Here is a 16,839-nt window from a genome sequence, read left to right on the forward strand (position 1 = left end):
CAATTTATTTAAACGTGATCGAGTGATCTGACATGGCACCTGAACTGATACACACTTCCCATAACTCCCACGTCATACAGGCGGGAAAGCGTTTGACCTAAAATTTATGACGCATATTTTGTGGGCTTCAGGATTTACAGATGTGGATTTACAAATATCAAATCTTAAATAATTGCACTCAAAAATAGAGAATTTAACGCTAGATTACCATTGTCCATAGATGATTTTTAAAATTAGTAAACAAATGCTAACGTACTTCATTTTTCCAGTTGAATGTTTGAAAAAAATTTAAATAAATTAATTAAAGACCCGATATGAATTTTCCCATAACTCAATTTCAGAAGGTAGCTATTGAAATTCTTATGAGAGTAAGTTCTCAAATATTCAAAATAAAGCAGCATTGTTTGGGGTAACACAATTCTTTGAATGTATGTTATGCTATATCCTACAAAAATGAGTTTTAATTGAATATATCCCTTCTAAATTGATATAGAAATGTAAATAATTCTTTTTAAATATTTATGAATACATTTTCTGCATTTAATGTTGAAGGTGTTAAATTTTAGATAATAATTAATTCGAAAAATTTCGATAAAACACTAAATCTTTTAAAATTATTTTGCAGAAATATTTCAAAATGTTTTGAAATTTTTAGATATATGTATTTGCAATTAAGTTATAAGAAACAAAAACTCACCCCAACAATTACCGAGGGAAGAACAGGAAACACCATTTCTGCTAACAGCTTTTATTTTAGTCATCACTGACAGACACATACTCGAATAATACATTTCTAAAATCAGGATTATTTGGGAGGCGACGCAGTGCCCTCTTTCGGGAAAAGAATAATTCTTAACACTGGCCTTGATGACGAATGTCATCAAAAGGTCGGAACACTTATAATTAAACAGATTAATAAAATTAATAGAAAATACATTAAAATATTTTAAAATACAAAAAATACACAAAAATAAATCAAGTAATGCCAATGGGAAGTTTGCGAGTTTATGATTGGGTCTTTTTATCCCTCTATTTGCAGGTTTTAGATTAACTGCTCTAACGTAGTTATCAGTTCCCTCAAAGGTCTCTAAGACTCTTGCCATTTTCCATTTTATTGGAGGTAGATTATCGTCTCTTATCCAAACTAAATCGTTGACCTTTAAATTTGCTCAAGGAGTTTTCCACTTGTTTCTCACTTGCAACTTGGTTAAATAATCTTTGGACCAGGATCTCCAAAAGGTTGTGAAATCTGATTTATCAATTTTAGTCCATCTCGAATCGAGATCTTTTGATCCGTCAGATCAGGCTCCGGGATTTTTTGTAATTCTGACCCTATAAAGAAATGGCCAGGTGTAATCACTGAAAAATCATCGGGATCATCCGACGCAGCAACCAATGGTCTGATGTTCAGTACTGCCTCGGTTTCCACTAGAACGGTTGAAAACTCTTCCTTAGTCAGGATTGGACATCCTATTACTCGTTTCAAATGATACTTCATCGATTTCACAGACGCCTCCGAGTGTCCGCCGAAATGTAGGGCCCATGGAACATTTGTTCTCCAGACAACACCTTCGTTGGCCAAATACCGATCAATCGCCTCCGAACTCCAGTTTCAGCACATGTTTAGCCCCGACGAAATTGGCCCACTATGACTGAATATATCGGGGGGTTTCCCCCTGCGTCCAACGAAGCGCTTGAAAGATGCAAGAAACGCATCAGTACTCATGGCACTAACGACTTCCTGGTGAACCGCTTTCGTGATGAAACAAACGAAGACGCAGACGTACATATTCACGGGTCTCACATCATTTCTAAGACGAGGAGTGAACATAAATGGTCCACAAAAATCTGTACCGGCTCTCAGGAACGCTCTACCTGGTAAGACACGGAACGCAGGCAAGTCGCCCATTATTTGCCTCCGGAATTCTGCACGAAACCGCGCACAGATGACAGAGTTTCTCACGATTTTTCTTATGGATGATCTGGCTCCGAAAATCCAATTGACCTGTCTAATTGCAGAATGAACTGATTGAACTCCTGCATGAAGATAATTTAAATGATACAGTTTTATAATCATAGTTGTTACTGGATGCTGTTTTAGTAATATCAAAGGATGTTTTACACTCGCTGGCAAACTGGAGTTTCCAATTCTTCCCCCAACCCTGAGAAGTCCTTTACTATCCAAAAATGGATTAAGCTGAATCAATTTACCTGCACTCAACACATTTCCTTTCTCTAGTACGGAAATTTCGGTCGAAAATCCAACCTTCTGAACCAAATGTATAATCCTATCATGCGACTCTTTCAACTCCAAACGTTCCAAATAGGGTGGCGGAACACTATTTCTTCTGCTATTTCCCACGAATCTCAAACACCAAGCAACCACACTCTGCAATCTACTCCAAGCTGAAATTTTATTCCTAAGCTCCTCGATAACCTCCACCTTAACTACAAAACAAACAATCGAATTTGCCTTTTGCTCCCTCAATATTTCTGAATTACCCACATCCTGCGATTGCCTGACTGATTTTTCCGGCCAATAATTACAATTCTGCAACAACCAGTTGGGCCTATACGACCAGTCTTGACTGGATATCAAATCCTCTATTGAGTATCCACTAGTGAGCAAATCTGCTGGGTTATCTGCCGATGGACAATAAAACCATTCATTCGGATTTGACTTTTTCTTGCACCTCTGCAACACGATTCGCCACAAACTGCTTCCACCTCTTGGCATTTCCTCTAATCCAATACAACACTATCTGAGAATCTATTCAAAATTTGAATTTCCCAACAATTCTAGAAATTTCGCAAGTCCAACCCCTATCACAGCAGCCATCAATTCCAACCTAAGTAACGTTAATGTTTTAAGTGGAGCTACTCTATTTTTTGACATCAAAAAGGACACTACATTTTCCAGTGTTATCGACATATCTTCTATAGGATGTTGCCCCGTAGGCCCTGAGCGATGCATCGCAAAATATATGAATTTATGCCAATCTTTTCCCACAATACTGTAAACAATTCCTAGGAATAACTATTTCCTTCAATGTCCTAATTTCGTTACACCATGTGTAATTCACTCAAGTCGCAAATTCTCTGGTAAATCATCGTCCCAGTCCACACCCCTCTCCAGATCTCTTGTAATAAACACTTAAAATTCCTACCACAAAGGAGGAAATCAATCCCACAGGATCAAAAATTCTCGCTACAGTATATAAAACACAACGCTTGGTATTGTCCAAACCTCCACCAAATCTTTCACTTCCAACGACAAAACATCTTTGTCGGGGTTCCAATTTAGCCCCAGCTGTTTCAGCTCAACGCCTTCTTCTTCACTCTCACAAAATCCGTTTTTGCCTCACTAAGCTCTCAAGTCACTATTGTTGGACCTTAATTTTCTCAACGTTAACCCACCACTTCTCAAAATTATCACAGCATCTGATGACAAACGCTTCCATCATACTATCCGCACCAAAATACAAATCATCTACATATAAACCAGAATTTAGCATTGACACTGGATCGGGACTTTCGGCTTCGAATTTTGCAATGTGATGTTTAATTACTGCACTCAAAATAAACGGAGAAGTTTTGCATCCGAAGGGTTATCTAGTCATCTGCATAATCCTATAGTCCTCATGTTCTACTTTCATTCCAAAGAAATTTAAAAAATTTACTATCTTCAGGAGGCATTCCTATCATTAAAAATGCATTTTCTATGTCCCCATGAAATGCAACTTTAAATCTCCTAAATTTCATTATTACCTCAAGAATGCTAGGATTCAAATTCGTACCAGTCTCTAAACAATCGTTAAGTGACAAGTTTTGTCCATATTTGGAGCCACAATTGAAAACCACGCGAACTTTAGTTGTTTCCTTATCCGCTCTAACCACTGCTCTATGCGGTATGAAATATTCATTCCTATCCCTACCACATATTTCAATTATTCCATTAGTTTCCTGATATATAACTGTTTCGCGATAAGCACTAGCTATCCATTCATTTTTATTGAACCCCTTTTTCATTTCGTCGAATTGCCTCTTGGCCAGTTTAAAGTTGTTCTCCAATTCTCTGCGATCAGTCCTCCACAAAAACTTGGCCTCATATCTTCCATCTTTAAATTCTAGATCACTATTAAATTGATCTAACAATTCCCTATCGGTTACATTCATTTCAGTCTCATCTCTGATGCCCAACGTTTCCAAGTCCCATTGCACCTGAGCATCTGACGCAGATACTAAAGAATGTGTTGAACAAGGACCACTACTTTGAGTACCCTGTAATGCGAACCCAAAAATAGTAGGAACACAGGACACCGTGTTGTTTAATTTCTCAAAGTTAGATGCATCTATTATCCGCCAAAATGCATCTATTATCCGCGATAGCTTTAAGTGTATCGTAATTCGCAATGACTTCCTCAGTTACATAAACCAATAAATTTGAAATCCTTTCTCCTAACATATTTAACAAGATCTCCGCTTTCAAACCGTCTGGCACGTTTTTGGTTTTAAACGCTTTTTCCAACGACTGGAAGAACAAATTAAAGGACTCTGCTCTAGTAGGTACGGGTTGGTCAACGTTTTAATACTTTTAGTCAAATTCTCAACACTTTGATTTGATGCATCCAAATCACCTTGGCCTGAACCATTTAATACATTTTGCAACTCCAACTGTCTTTCTAATTCCGCCAATTTTACTCGTTCCATTTCCAACCTCCTTATTTCATTTTCTTTTATTTCATTTTCCTTTCCCTTCTTTAATTTTTTTCATCCTCAATTATATTATCAATAACGTTCTGTACAAAATCTGGTTCTTTCTTAAATACCTCGCTCTTTTCGATTAATTTTTTTCAAATCAATTAATTTTAGGTCCTCCGTAACATCCAAGCCAATCTCCTCCGCAGCTAACCTCAACTCGTCCTTTCTCAAATTACCAAACGCCATTTTCTGCATTTATTACTCAAAATATTATCAATAAAATCGCTAAAATCTACCCAACAAACAGACGTTCAAAATATCATCATATAAATTTGAGCAATAACCTCAAAAAAAAAAAAACACAAAATTCACGAACTAAAACAACAAATTATACCACGACAAGCTCAACATTTAAATGCAAACAACCGAAAAACACAACACTCAACACATCCCATCTCTGACACCAAAAATGTATTTGCAATTAAGTTATAAGAAACCAAAACTCACCCCAACAACTTCTGAGGGAAGAACAGGAAACACCATTTAGGGAAACATTTTAGGGAATTAGTTCGCTGAAATATCAGCATTTTACATTAATATTAGCTAACAAATATTTTTTAAAAATTAGATTTATTCTTATGAGCAAAGTAGATCTATTCCAAATTTGGTAGGTCTAATTCAATTGATTCCGAGCTATTAAATAGGGATAGAGCGCCAATTACATATACTTCGGTAATGAAATTATGGCAATCTGAAATAACGGAACTAATGGAGAAACAGATTCAGCCTTGTGAAATGTAATTTTCAAGTCATTCGAACAGTTTTTTAAATCTTTTTAATAGCTAAGTACAATACTGAAAGGTTACAAACACACATAGAAATAAATATATGATCGACAATTACCGAAATATTCTGGAGATTTTTTTGTCAAACAAAATCATGCAATAATTAAATGTCATGTCATTATTGCAATAAAAAAATTTGCAATAAATAAATGTCATTATTGCAATAAAAAAATTTGCAATAAATAAATGTCATTATTGCAATAAAAAATGATTGCAATAATTAAATGCCATGTCTTCTAAATATTATTTTTTTATTCTATTATCAAAATTTAGAATTTGATACAGGAATATTCTTTAAGAAATTTTTGTTGAAATAAGATAGTTCATGTGCCTTTCCAGCAATGAATAGCTTCATTAATTAATTTATCTCAAGCTTGATACAAAGAAAAATTATTAAATTTTAGATTAACAAAGTTGATTCTTTTTTATATACGTATATTCTAGGCCAATATTGCCAAACAGTGTTATTAACCAAATAATATTAAATAAAACTTAGTATGAGATTCAAATCTGAAAGTGATTTTTAGTGGGACTTATATTTTGATTTAAATAAAAGAAGTAATTTATATTTATAATTCTAGTTTTAAGTGTTAGAATCACTTAAGTTGACTGACACATACACAAAAAAAAATTCAAAAGTTTGAAAACAAAAACGAAAATAAAAACTTGCGAGAATTTGATAAGGGTTAACATGTGCAAAAATATTGCTGTTAAAAGTCTACTTCATGCGAGACATTCATTAGCACTTTCTATGTCTAGATTTAGGAGTATTGTAGTAAAACAAGTATGTTTTTTTTAAATTGACAAGTGGTTCTAGATTATGTTTTGTATGATAATTCAAAGGAATATCCTCAAACTTACATTTGAATTTTAATATCACTATATTTAAAATAATATTAAATGACTTTAAAAAATAAACTGTTTCTTTTGTTTTGCTAACAATCCAATCATAAAAGAAGGCAGATCGTCAGACCTTATCTTAAAGGGGCGACCGATTAAGCAGAGCAATACATTTTTAACAATTTACTTTATCATTTTTGTATTCAATAAAAACTCTCACGGAAGAACTTGAGGTATTTTTAAGAGATTGAATTTAGCATTTTTGTATTCCTATTGTTTAGTTTTTTTTTTTATTTTAAATGCTAAGAGCAATGAAAAATAAAGGAATGGTCTTTTCAATATCGTAATAAATAACAAATTTTCCTTTTCTTAAAATTCGCCCTTTTCGCCATTTATTGTTCTACAATAACTTATTATTGTCTACTTCGATATTTATTGTCTACAAATTTTAGATATTTATTTGTCTGCAAAATGAATATATTTACCGGAAACGTTTGAAAAATGTGAAAGAAAATAGTATTTGTTTAATTATTTTCAATAAAATCTGTCAGAAAGCTGCAACTTATACTGAAATTTATGTATAAAATTGCAACTCAAAGCATAAAATTGAGATTATTAGATATATTGTTAATAATCCTAGGAATAACCAAACTGCTGGACAATTTTCTGTTATGTAGTTATTACCAGAATGATTTGGTAAATCTTACTAGATTATTTATTATTCCGATGAACTGAGCAAGTTAAAAATATAAGATTATTAACGGAATTTATATAAAAAATAAAATCAATAATATAGCGAATAATTTTTGCTTCATTGATTTCAAATTAATTATTATAACTAATAAAAGTCATTTTATAGAATCTTCTTTTTTATAAGGCTTGCTCGTGTAAGTTTAAATGTTTATTTATTGAATAGAATAATCTTACAATTTATTGTATGATGGATTATGAAATTGCTTAATTATGATTTATAATATTCTTTTATTATGCAATTTTCATTAATTATTACGCTCATAAATAAATTTCTGTACTTTCTGAGACATAGTAGACGAATCCATGAATTGCCTGATAATAATCAAGTGTGTTAAGACTTCATTCATAATTTAATCCTGTAAAAGGACACTTATTTCTACAATGTCCTTTATCAGCAACAACTGATTATCAAAACTGTCTCAAGCACTTAAACTTTCCAATAAATTACAACGGAATTAGCATGCAGACAATGTCCAGTTTCTTAAATGTCATTTACAAAGTTAATGCTGAGAATAAAGTGAATTCCAGATCTTTCAGCATGTAAATTAAAAGGACTTACCTTTGGAGAACATTAATCTTAAAGGTTCAATTAACAACTGCCTTGTATTTACAGTATTTATTACCCAATTCTGAAGATCGTATAAAATTCAATGGACATTTTCAAATGCTGGGGAGAAGGAAGTATATATTAGAATTGAATAATTTAGGAGTGAAAATTAATTGCAGGATTTGTATTTATAATTTGTTTATTTCTTATTAAGTAGATAATTTAACAATTATTGCTGAATTTATTATTGTTGCTGTTAAATTTTTGCTCTCTAATATATGTTAAAAACAAAATTTGGATTATTTTAAGTAATTATCACATTTTTTCTTAACTGTTTTAAAATTAAATGTAAATTAAGCAAATGCCCAGTAATAACACAATAAAAAAATGAGAATAATTTTTCATCCTCTAAAAGGTTTCAATTACAATACATACTTTCCAGTTCTCTATGGCCCTTTCATTCGCTCTGTAATCAGTATTTCGAATTTCTTTTTGCTCGCAGTTGCTGTGGTATTACTTCGTTATGTATATGACGAAGTGATACTTTCATTTTGAAACTGCATAAAAATTGTGTCTTTATCTCTCTTTATAATTTCAATTATTAATTTTTGTAAAAAAAAAATTATTTAGTACTTAATTGAAAATAGGGGAGTGATAATCTGTCTCAACATAATTACAGCGCGTTAACTAAAAATAATTCTAAATGAACTCATCCCATAATTAGCACAATATTTGAATAAAATTTCAGTAATATCAACGGACATATTTTCATACATGAAAAAAATATCAAACTTATTAGATATTATTCAACAAAATACCTGTTACATACATTATAAAGTTTTACATATAAATTACATCATAAAGTCATTATTGCTTAGACGTAAATTAGAAAATAGATTTTTGCTGCTAACATAATGCTTATAAACATTACAATATAATAAAACTATGCATAAAAATCCCATATGTATGTAATTAAGCATCCTGGCTAAGTAAAATGTATATAAATAAACCTAATTTTAAAAAAAAAATGGGAATGAATATAAATACTATTAAGAATTATAATTTTTGTTACTTCTTCCATTTAGATTGGAAAATTATTATATGAAATTTTAGTGTTTCAAGCCAATGCATATTATATTTTTTGGCATCAGGTGAAATGTTATACATTTATTGAAATTAAAATTGAAAAATTGCATTTTTATCTTAGTAAAATGTATATTCTCCAGCAAAATTTATTAAATACTACTAATAATAATAAATATAAAATAATTAAATACAAAATTAATAAAATAAACAAATTTTAATTATTTCATTATGAAGGTGTATTTCATATTTTCGGAAATATGAAATATACCTTCGATATGAATACTATATATGAATATGGAAATATGAATGTTTCATATTTTGCATTTTCATATTTCTGAAATTCTTTCTGATTGCATAATGAAGAATTTTATATAATTGTCTTGTCTTTTCATGAAACTTTGTAGTTCAACTATAACCATCCAGTCATTTAAAAACTATATTTTGATTTAAGAAATCAGCATAAAATATAGCTTATTTAAAAATAATGAACTGGATTCCCATTTCTTTAAGAGTTAATACTGAAAAAAATTACTATAACTATGATTTTCATAAAAATTATTTGAAAATAATATAAAAGAAGTGGAAATGCTTATATTTACTGCCATAACATAGCTTAAATCTTTCGCAATTCTTTAAGAGATAGAAAAAAGTGTTCTTAATTTTTCGTTAAAGTACTATATATTAATAATGAAGCATTCCTTATCCACTAAAATAAAATTTACATATTAGTTTTAAGTATACCCCACTGAATTATGCATTTAAGGAATTAGGACATTTTTTTTGTCATCATGAAATAATTCAATTTTATTTATTTATTTCTTTATTTTTGCTAAAGCTCTTTTCCATATAAATATCCATAAAGCCTTTAAGAAATAAAAGGGTTTAATTATTCAGTATCTGTTTCATTTGTGTGTTGCATGAGAATTTATATTTATGTTCTCTGAAAAGAAAAAAAGTAATAAATTTTTACTGACAAAAATGATAAACATGCTTATGTTAGTTCTTTCATGCCATTCGATTAATATTCCTGAAAATAAATGTTAACAAATATTGTGCGGAGAAAAAAAAGGAATTAAAAGGAATATATTCATTGAAAAAAAAAACAATTATTGTTCCGATTATGAGTCAATTTTTTTTTTAAATTTAAATTCAGAAATAACAAAAAAACTCTACAAGCAGGTTAGCGAGTCCAATTTTAATTTTTAGAAATTTGTGCATACATATTTTACCAAAGAAAAATATCACTACATAAGATACTTGACCAATCTAAAGCCAAATTTAAATCTTTTAAAAATCTGTGTTTATTTTTTTGGGAGGGTCTTTATTTGTATTTTAATATTTCTTGCTTTTTAACTGCTTGTACTCAATAAATATAGCATTTTCAATATTAAAATAAAACAAACAATTTTATTCATAAATTTCAGCTATGTGCACCAAATCGATTGACATGTTTTGTTATTATATTCATGGAAGTAAATGGCATATTTAGATTTCTATAATTCACTACAATTTTCTATTATTAAATGCAATTTTTGAAAATTTTGTAGTGAAACGTAGAGATTACATCTTATGTCCTCAATAAAATACAAATTAAAAAAAATCAAAGAAACAATTGAAGGATTGATAGTTCCGAGAATTAGCAAAGAAATTGAATATGAGAAATCTGAATAAATCGTTTTCACTTGATATCATACTTAATTTGGATTCCGCGGAAGAATTCTCAGAAAAATAAGGGTAATTGGAACTCAATACAAACAGATCACGCACTTCCATTTGACTAAAAACTTCCTGCGTGCGTTTGCATTTAAAACTCTTCATTGTTTTCTTATGAAAAAAAAATCTGCTTCTCCCCCTGGGCTTATGCATTGTGAAGGGTATTCAAGGAATTTCTTACTGTCCAAATATTTTATAAAATATTGCTTCGGAAAAATAAATCTTAATTTCTTCCAGTATTATTTTTTGTAATCATTTGTTTTTGTTATGTGAAATTAGATTAAAAATTGAGTTTCGTTAAATATTGATAAAATTGAAGGATTTATATCATTTTTGAACATTTAGAAGGAGTATTATTACAAAACTACGCAATGTAATTTCACAATTGGTTAAATGATAAAAAGATGACAGATTTAAAAAAATATTAAGCAGAAAATTATTATAATTTTTATTTTAAAAATGGAATGTATTTTTTTATTAATTCAAAAAGCAAATAAAATACTTTGATGTATTTCATTCATCAATTAAATATAAAGAACTTATTGTTTTGCAAATGCAATTTGACATAGTAAAGATGATAGCCTAGCAGGTTATCTACAGTTAATGACGAATTAAAATGAAATTAACTGTGATTTAATTTATATTATTTCTAGTGTAATAAGTGAACATCTAACAGTTAATATAGAACTGGTTTTAATTACAGCCAAAATTTTCAGTGAAACAAAATTTAGATATTTCAATATCAATTTTAAAACAACAGCAAAGTTTCTTAATTTTTTATATAATTATACGCTTAACAGATAAACTAATAAAAATAATTAAATTACCTTATTATTATTATTAAAAAGGTTTATTTCCTAATTTCAACCGCCCAGAATTCTAGAAATTCCGAGGCTATTTTAATATATAATATTAGAAAAATAAATTTTAAAAGGCTTCTTTATCTTCTTCATTTTTTATTTGAAATAATGCTTTTGAATATGTATTATTTTTAACATTACAAGAAAGATAAATGCAAAAATCAATGGCAGTCTTAAAAATAGGATTGCAGTTTTAAATATGCTAGATACTTTATACAAAACTCCTATTATATCAGGATGCACGATACTCTAATTAAAATCGAGAAAAGTGTGGACTTCATTAATTTAATCCCAGTTGCGGTAACATGGATCTTGATAGATAGAAATCACCCTTCACATGTTTAGACAATAGTTCAGTAGATAATTTTAAAGCAATCAAATCTAGTAGATTGCTTTATGCTTCATTGCAATTTTCTTCTCACCCTGTTCGAAAGTTATTTGAATGGAAATTAAACCTGGGTCTCTTGATAGTTTCTACTCTTTTCATTTCGAAAAAGCAGCTTTTGTTTCATTATGTTTGTATGGGAATACAATTTGAAATTTTCTGATAAATGGACTTCAGATAATGAAGTGGGAGTTAAGCGAAAACTTTCAGTAGTGTCCCTAAATAAGCACATATTTAAATTAATAGATAAAGAGTGCATGAAATTAGAATTCAGAATTGTTAGAATAAATTCTTATAAGGTTTACTATTTACAATATATTACCAATTTGTTCTTTTTTTGGAATACCTTTCAAAAGATTTGTGATAGACGCAGCTCAAGTATTATTCTAATGGTTAACAATAAATACCACGTAAATGCAATTACATAATCTTAGGCAACGTAAAATATTATAACATTTTTAAACTCAGTGGTGAAAGTTGTCAGTACTTCTTCAGTGCAAATGCAATTTATATTTTACTTTACGAACTGCAACATAAAATCGCGGGTTTTTTTTTTTTGTTTTGTTTTGAAAGATAAAAAAAAGCATGAAAACACCAATTATTTATGATTTTATTAAAACGTATAAAAATAATGTTCTATCAACAACTCATATTGAACAAATGTTCCATATAATAATAATAATAACAATAACAATAATAATTGGTTTTAAATCATATACTATATCCCATTTTAATAAAATTAAATATCAAGCCCCTAATCTTCTAACTCCATATCCAACATCCTTCCACCATGGCTATTACAACTTAATATTAAAAAGAACTTTTTTTTAAAAGAATTATTATTATTATTGAAATGAAGTGGCATTTAGTTTAGTTTTCTCTTTTAATTCATCCAAATACTATATTTTGATATACTTTTTTTATTTAAGCTGAGCTCAAATAACGAAAATGATTGACATCAACGTACGTCAGGCCTTCGAATTCAGGGGCCACTTTCTACATCACCATGTCATAATATGAGTTTTACCACAGCAGATGTAATGCGCTTTAAATTCATGCACATTGATTTTAAATATATTTCGTATACTGTATCTCATGTTTTTAAATTAAATATCAATCCCTATTTATTCTATGTTTCTATCTTTTAAACCAACATCATTCCACCAGAACAACATGATTTGTTACTTTAAAACACGTTTTTTAAAGAATAATATTTGTTCAAGCAGCTGGAAATTTCTGAAATGTACAAAAAGTTGTTTCAGTAGACAGTTATATACGAAAATGCGGAAATGTATTAATATTTTATGCATAGTTGCATTTGAGGAAAATAGAAGAAAATGGTCTCTTTACCAAGAATATAGGTTCAATGATCGAGTTGTTTCATTTTTTCATGATATTAATGGTGAGGAGGATACAAAATTTATACTGCTGCAATGTTAATGAATGTGAGAGCAGTATGGTCAAAAATAAAAATAAAATGAATAATTTACACGAAAAGCTGTTGGTTTAAAAAAACGTTCTATAAGAAATAGTTATGTATGAGAAATAAAGAATTTTATACTTTTAATATGAGTAGTTTCATTTGAAGAAAATGGAGAAAAAAGAATTGTTACTTTCTCAAGAAACAAGATGAATTCGAATTTAATGCACAATTCTGGAAATCCCATTTGAAGAAATTTAAAAGAAGAGTTAAGGAAAGAAGAGAGGAAAAAGTAGTTTCATTTCTTCAAATTTGTCATTTTTTGATGCAGAATATAAAAATAAGATTATTTAATTAATTTCTTGCAATTAAAAATTTAAAAGATGATAGAAAGATATTTGAAACTTTTCTTACGAACATTTTAACATGATATATTTTTTTTTTTCAATTGATAAGTGAATCTAGTCTTCTAGTCTTCGTCTTGCATAATTCCAACAACCATTGTCTTCTGTGCATGAGCAAATCAATATAACAAATTTTCAAATGAAAAAAGAAACAAAAAATATCAGTCTAAAATCATTACATGCAACAAAAAAATGCATAGATTTATAATGTGTTGAAACAATATCTAGAAAAAAAAATGAAAATCTATTAATCGGTTTCTTCTTGATCGAACAATAACTTTCAATTTTTTAATCGATAATTCATAGTTTTGTAACATGGTTGTGCATTGTTGAATAAAGGAAAAATAATTTTATAAAACTGTGTACAATGCAAATATTGAAAATTTATTCAAATTAAAGAATAACCTCATGGAAATGTTATTAAAAAAATTTGTAAACTTAATTTTTTGAATCTTCAAATGTTGTAAATGAGTTTTTTTGTGAAATGAGCAATAAATTTGCGGATATAAGGTTAAAATTTTTATAATTATCTAGCCTTAATTGAAATCTTTAAAAACTAATATTTAAAATTGCCATTTTAAGGAACAACTAATTACAATGAAGCAGATATTTATAAAATTTTAGTTGCCAAGTCTAATTATCTGCTCTATTGAATGATATTGAATTTGCATTGCATTATATTGCATTTTGAACGATATATGCTTCAGTGACGTTGTCCCATGTGTGTTGCATTATGTATAGTATGAATTAAATTTCAGGCTATAAATGTTATTATGCAAAAAAAAAACACTTTTTGAATAATAAACTAACATTAACATAATTTTAACCTAATTTTTTTATTTACGGCAAGTAATTGAATGTGTCCTTAATACCGTTTCTTTCCGTACTGTATCAGCTGCACATTTACTCAAAGATAATGCTAGAAAAATAATTTAATTTTGAAGTTCCAACAAAAGAATAGCATATGAATTATTTTTCTCCATCTGTCTACACCACACCCCTCAAAAAAAAAAACTTTCTAACTAGAGCTTAATCACAAAGTAAAAATCGAACATCGAACATTTAGAAACTTAAAACATTTCAATTATAGGAAGAAAATAAGACCAGAGCATTAAAAAAAAATTATTCTTTACTATTTTTAGCATTTGTTGAAATTATATTACTGACAAAAAAAGAAAGAAAAAGGAAACACTCTTTTTTTTATTTACTGTACCGTGGCTTAATATCATAGATCTTTTTATCTTATAAAAAGAATAAAGAAATTAAATACAATTATGAAGTTTAATGTCTTTACGGCTCACTGAATTGTATTTTCTAACGTCGCCAGATGTTTTATAAAAATATCGTGCATTTTTTCTTACTTTTTTTTATTTAGATGCTTATTATTATGCTTTTTTTTCGTGGGGAAATGGGTGGAGAGGTTTAGGCACTCCAAGGAAACGCTTTATGTAAAGAGAAAAAAAATTACCGCAGGATCTGTTACATATATTGCGTTTCAAAATTTATACTGATATTTAACTATTCAAACTGATATTTAAGAGATGAGAAACAACCATCATATTCTTTACGCAATCCTCTTTATTCAGCAAGTAAGTTAAAATTCCCGTTTTCCTGAACAATATTTTTTTTTATATATATCAGAAATAAAGTAAAGAATTATGTTACAAGTATAAGAATAAATTATAATAGCAAGATAACATATTGAAAAGAAAATCATTAAGAGTTTTAAGCACAGCGCAATATATTCAATAAAAAAAAAGAATATTATTTTATAAATCGTTTTCTGAAATTCAACAACAGTTGTTTTCTTATTTTTTTTTTCTTTTCGGAAAATAGAAGCAACTTCAAACTTCAATCCCAGTTTAGATTTAAGCAGTAGTATAAAATCATCTTTGTAACTGGCCAAGCGTCGTTTGATCTAAAATATTCTGATAAATTATAACTAAACTACGAAAAAAATTGAGATATATTCGAAATTAAAATTATATTCGTAAAATGAACAATTTTAAGAAAAAATTTCTATTCCTAGTGGAATTGTTCTGATATTTCCCGTGAGTTCTGATTTCCGACTAAAGAAAGAGCAATTTACGTACACGAATGGGATTTTGTTTGCATAAGAAATCTATGTGCAAATGAGTTTTGGTCTATTGATGCCTCTTCATACAATCGAGGAAAAAACGATGCCATAAGCTTTTTTTAAAAGAATTTCTCCAGAATTGTTTAAATAAAAAAATCTTATTCGGACATCGTATTGTGTTTCAGTGTGGTACAAATATCATCATGTATATTCTGGAAATTATTTCATAATTTGTACGGTAAGTAATACTGTTTGCTGTATAATTTTTATTGTGATATTTTCAACTGCATATTTTTATATGAATGTAGAATTTATATTCAGTTGTATTGTATACATTTATCTTTATATATTCAATGCAGCATTTTGTTTTTATCTTAGCACTATAAACTGTTCCCATACCTGTAATCCTATCATGATCTTATTACAAATAAATGAAAGTAAATGCTTTTGAAATGAGAGGTAATACAAATTAAAAATTGATTATGATACTCTCGTTTAGAAATCAGAAAGCGATGACAAACCAACAAACCAATGCCATTTATACTTATGCATTGTAAAATACAGTTTTGGAGGCTTCAATCAAATAGTAAATAATCTAATTATTATATTGAGAAACGTCAAACTTTCATGAAATAATCAATCAAGAGAAACATTAATTTTTATTTTCTCATTAATTATCGCGTTTTTCGACTTTCAATTCCTTCATTACATCAACTTTCCTTAATTCATTGCAAGTAATAGTAATGTAGGCATAGAAGTAAATTCTTAAATTGCATATTTATCATTAATCCAAAGGATAGGAATTTACTCGGCAGCTCAGATTTCAAAAATATATATATAACTGGGAACTATTTTAAATAAAAATTTGTTAAAACAGGGGGAAAAAATATAAATTTTGAAAAATGAAGAAAGAAGAATGTAAAATGAAGAAATAAATTACTTCCACAAACCTCATCAAATACCTTCAGAACGTAACAGGCAATGACTGGAACTTCGCTTGAGGCATTTTAATCCTGAATTATAACTTTCAAAAAGATCGTTTTTCGGTTCAAATTAAGCGTTGGGAAATATACGTATAGGTTAACTTCGGGCTCAATAAAAAAAATCTGATTAATCAAATGAAAAACATGATCCTTCTAAAAGCATATGTGCAGAGGGAAAAAATGAACTCATCATTTAGGATTTTTTTTTTTCAGTTAAGCATACAA

The 16,839-nt window shown here is 28.8% G+C and overlaps 1 protein-coding gene across 1 annotated transcript; it reads right to left on the reverse strand.

Annotated features, from left to right (window-relative positions):
- Window positions 1–1,612: 1,612 nt before the first annotated feature.
- LOC129968287 (uncharacterized) lies at window positions 1,613–2,737 on the reverse strand. Its single transcript, XM_056082143.1, has one exon. The coding sequence runs from the start codon at window positions 2,735–2,737 to the stop codon at window positions 1,613–1,615; it is 1,125 nt and encodes a 374-aa protein (XP_055938118.1).
- Window positions 2,738–16,839: the final 14,102 nt, after the last annotated feature.

This window comes from Argiope bruennichi, chromosome 5 (genome assembly GCF_947563725.1).
Source record: "Argiope bruennichi chromosome 5, qqArgBrue1.1, whole genome shotgun sequence".
NCBI classification, from domain to species: domain Eukaryota; kingdom Metazoa; phylum Arthropoda; class Arachnida; order Araneae; family Araneidae; genus Argiope; species Argiope bruennichi.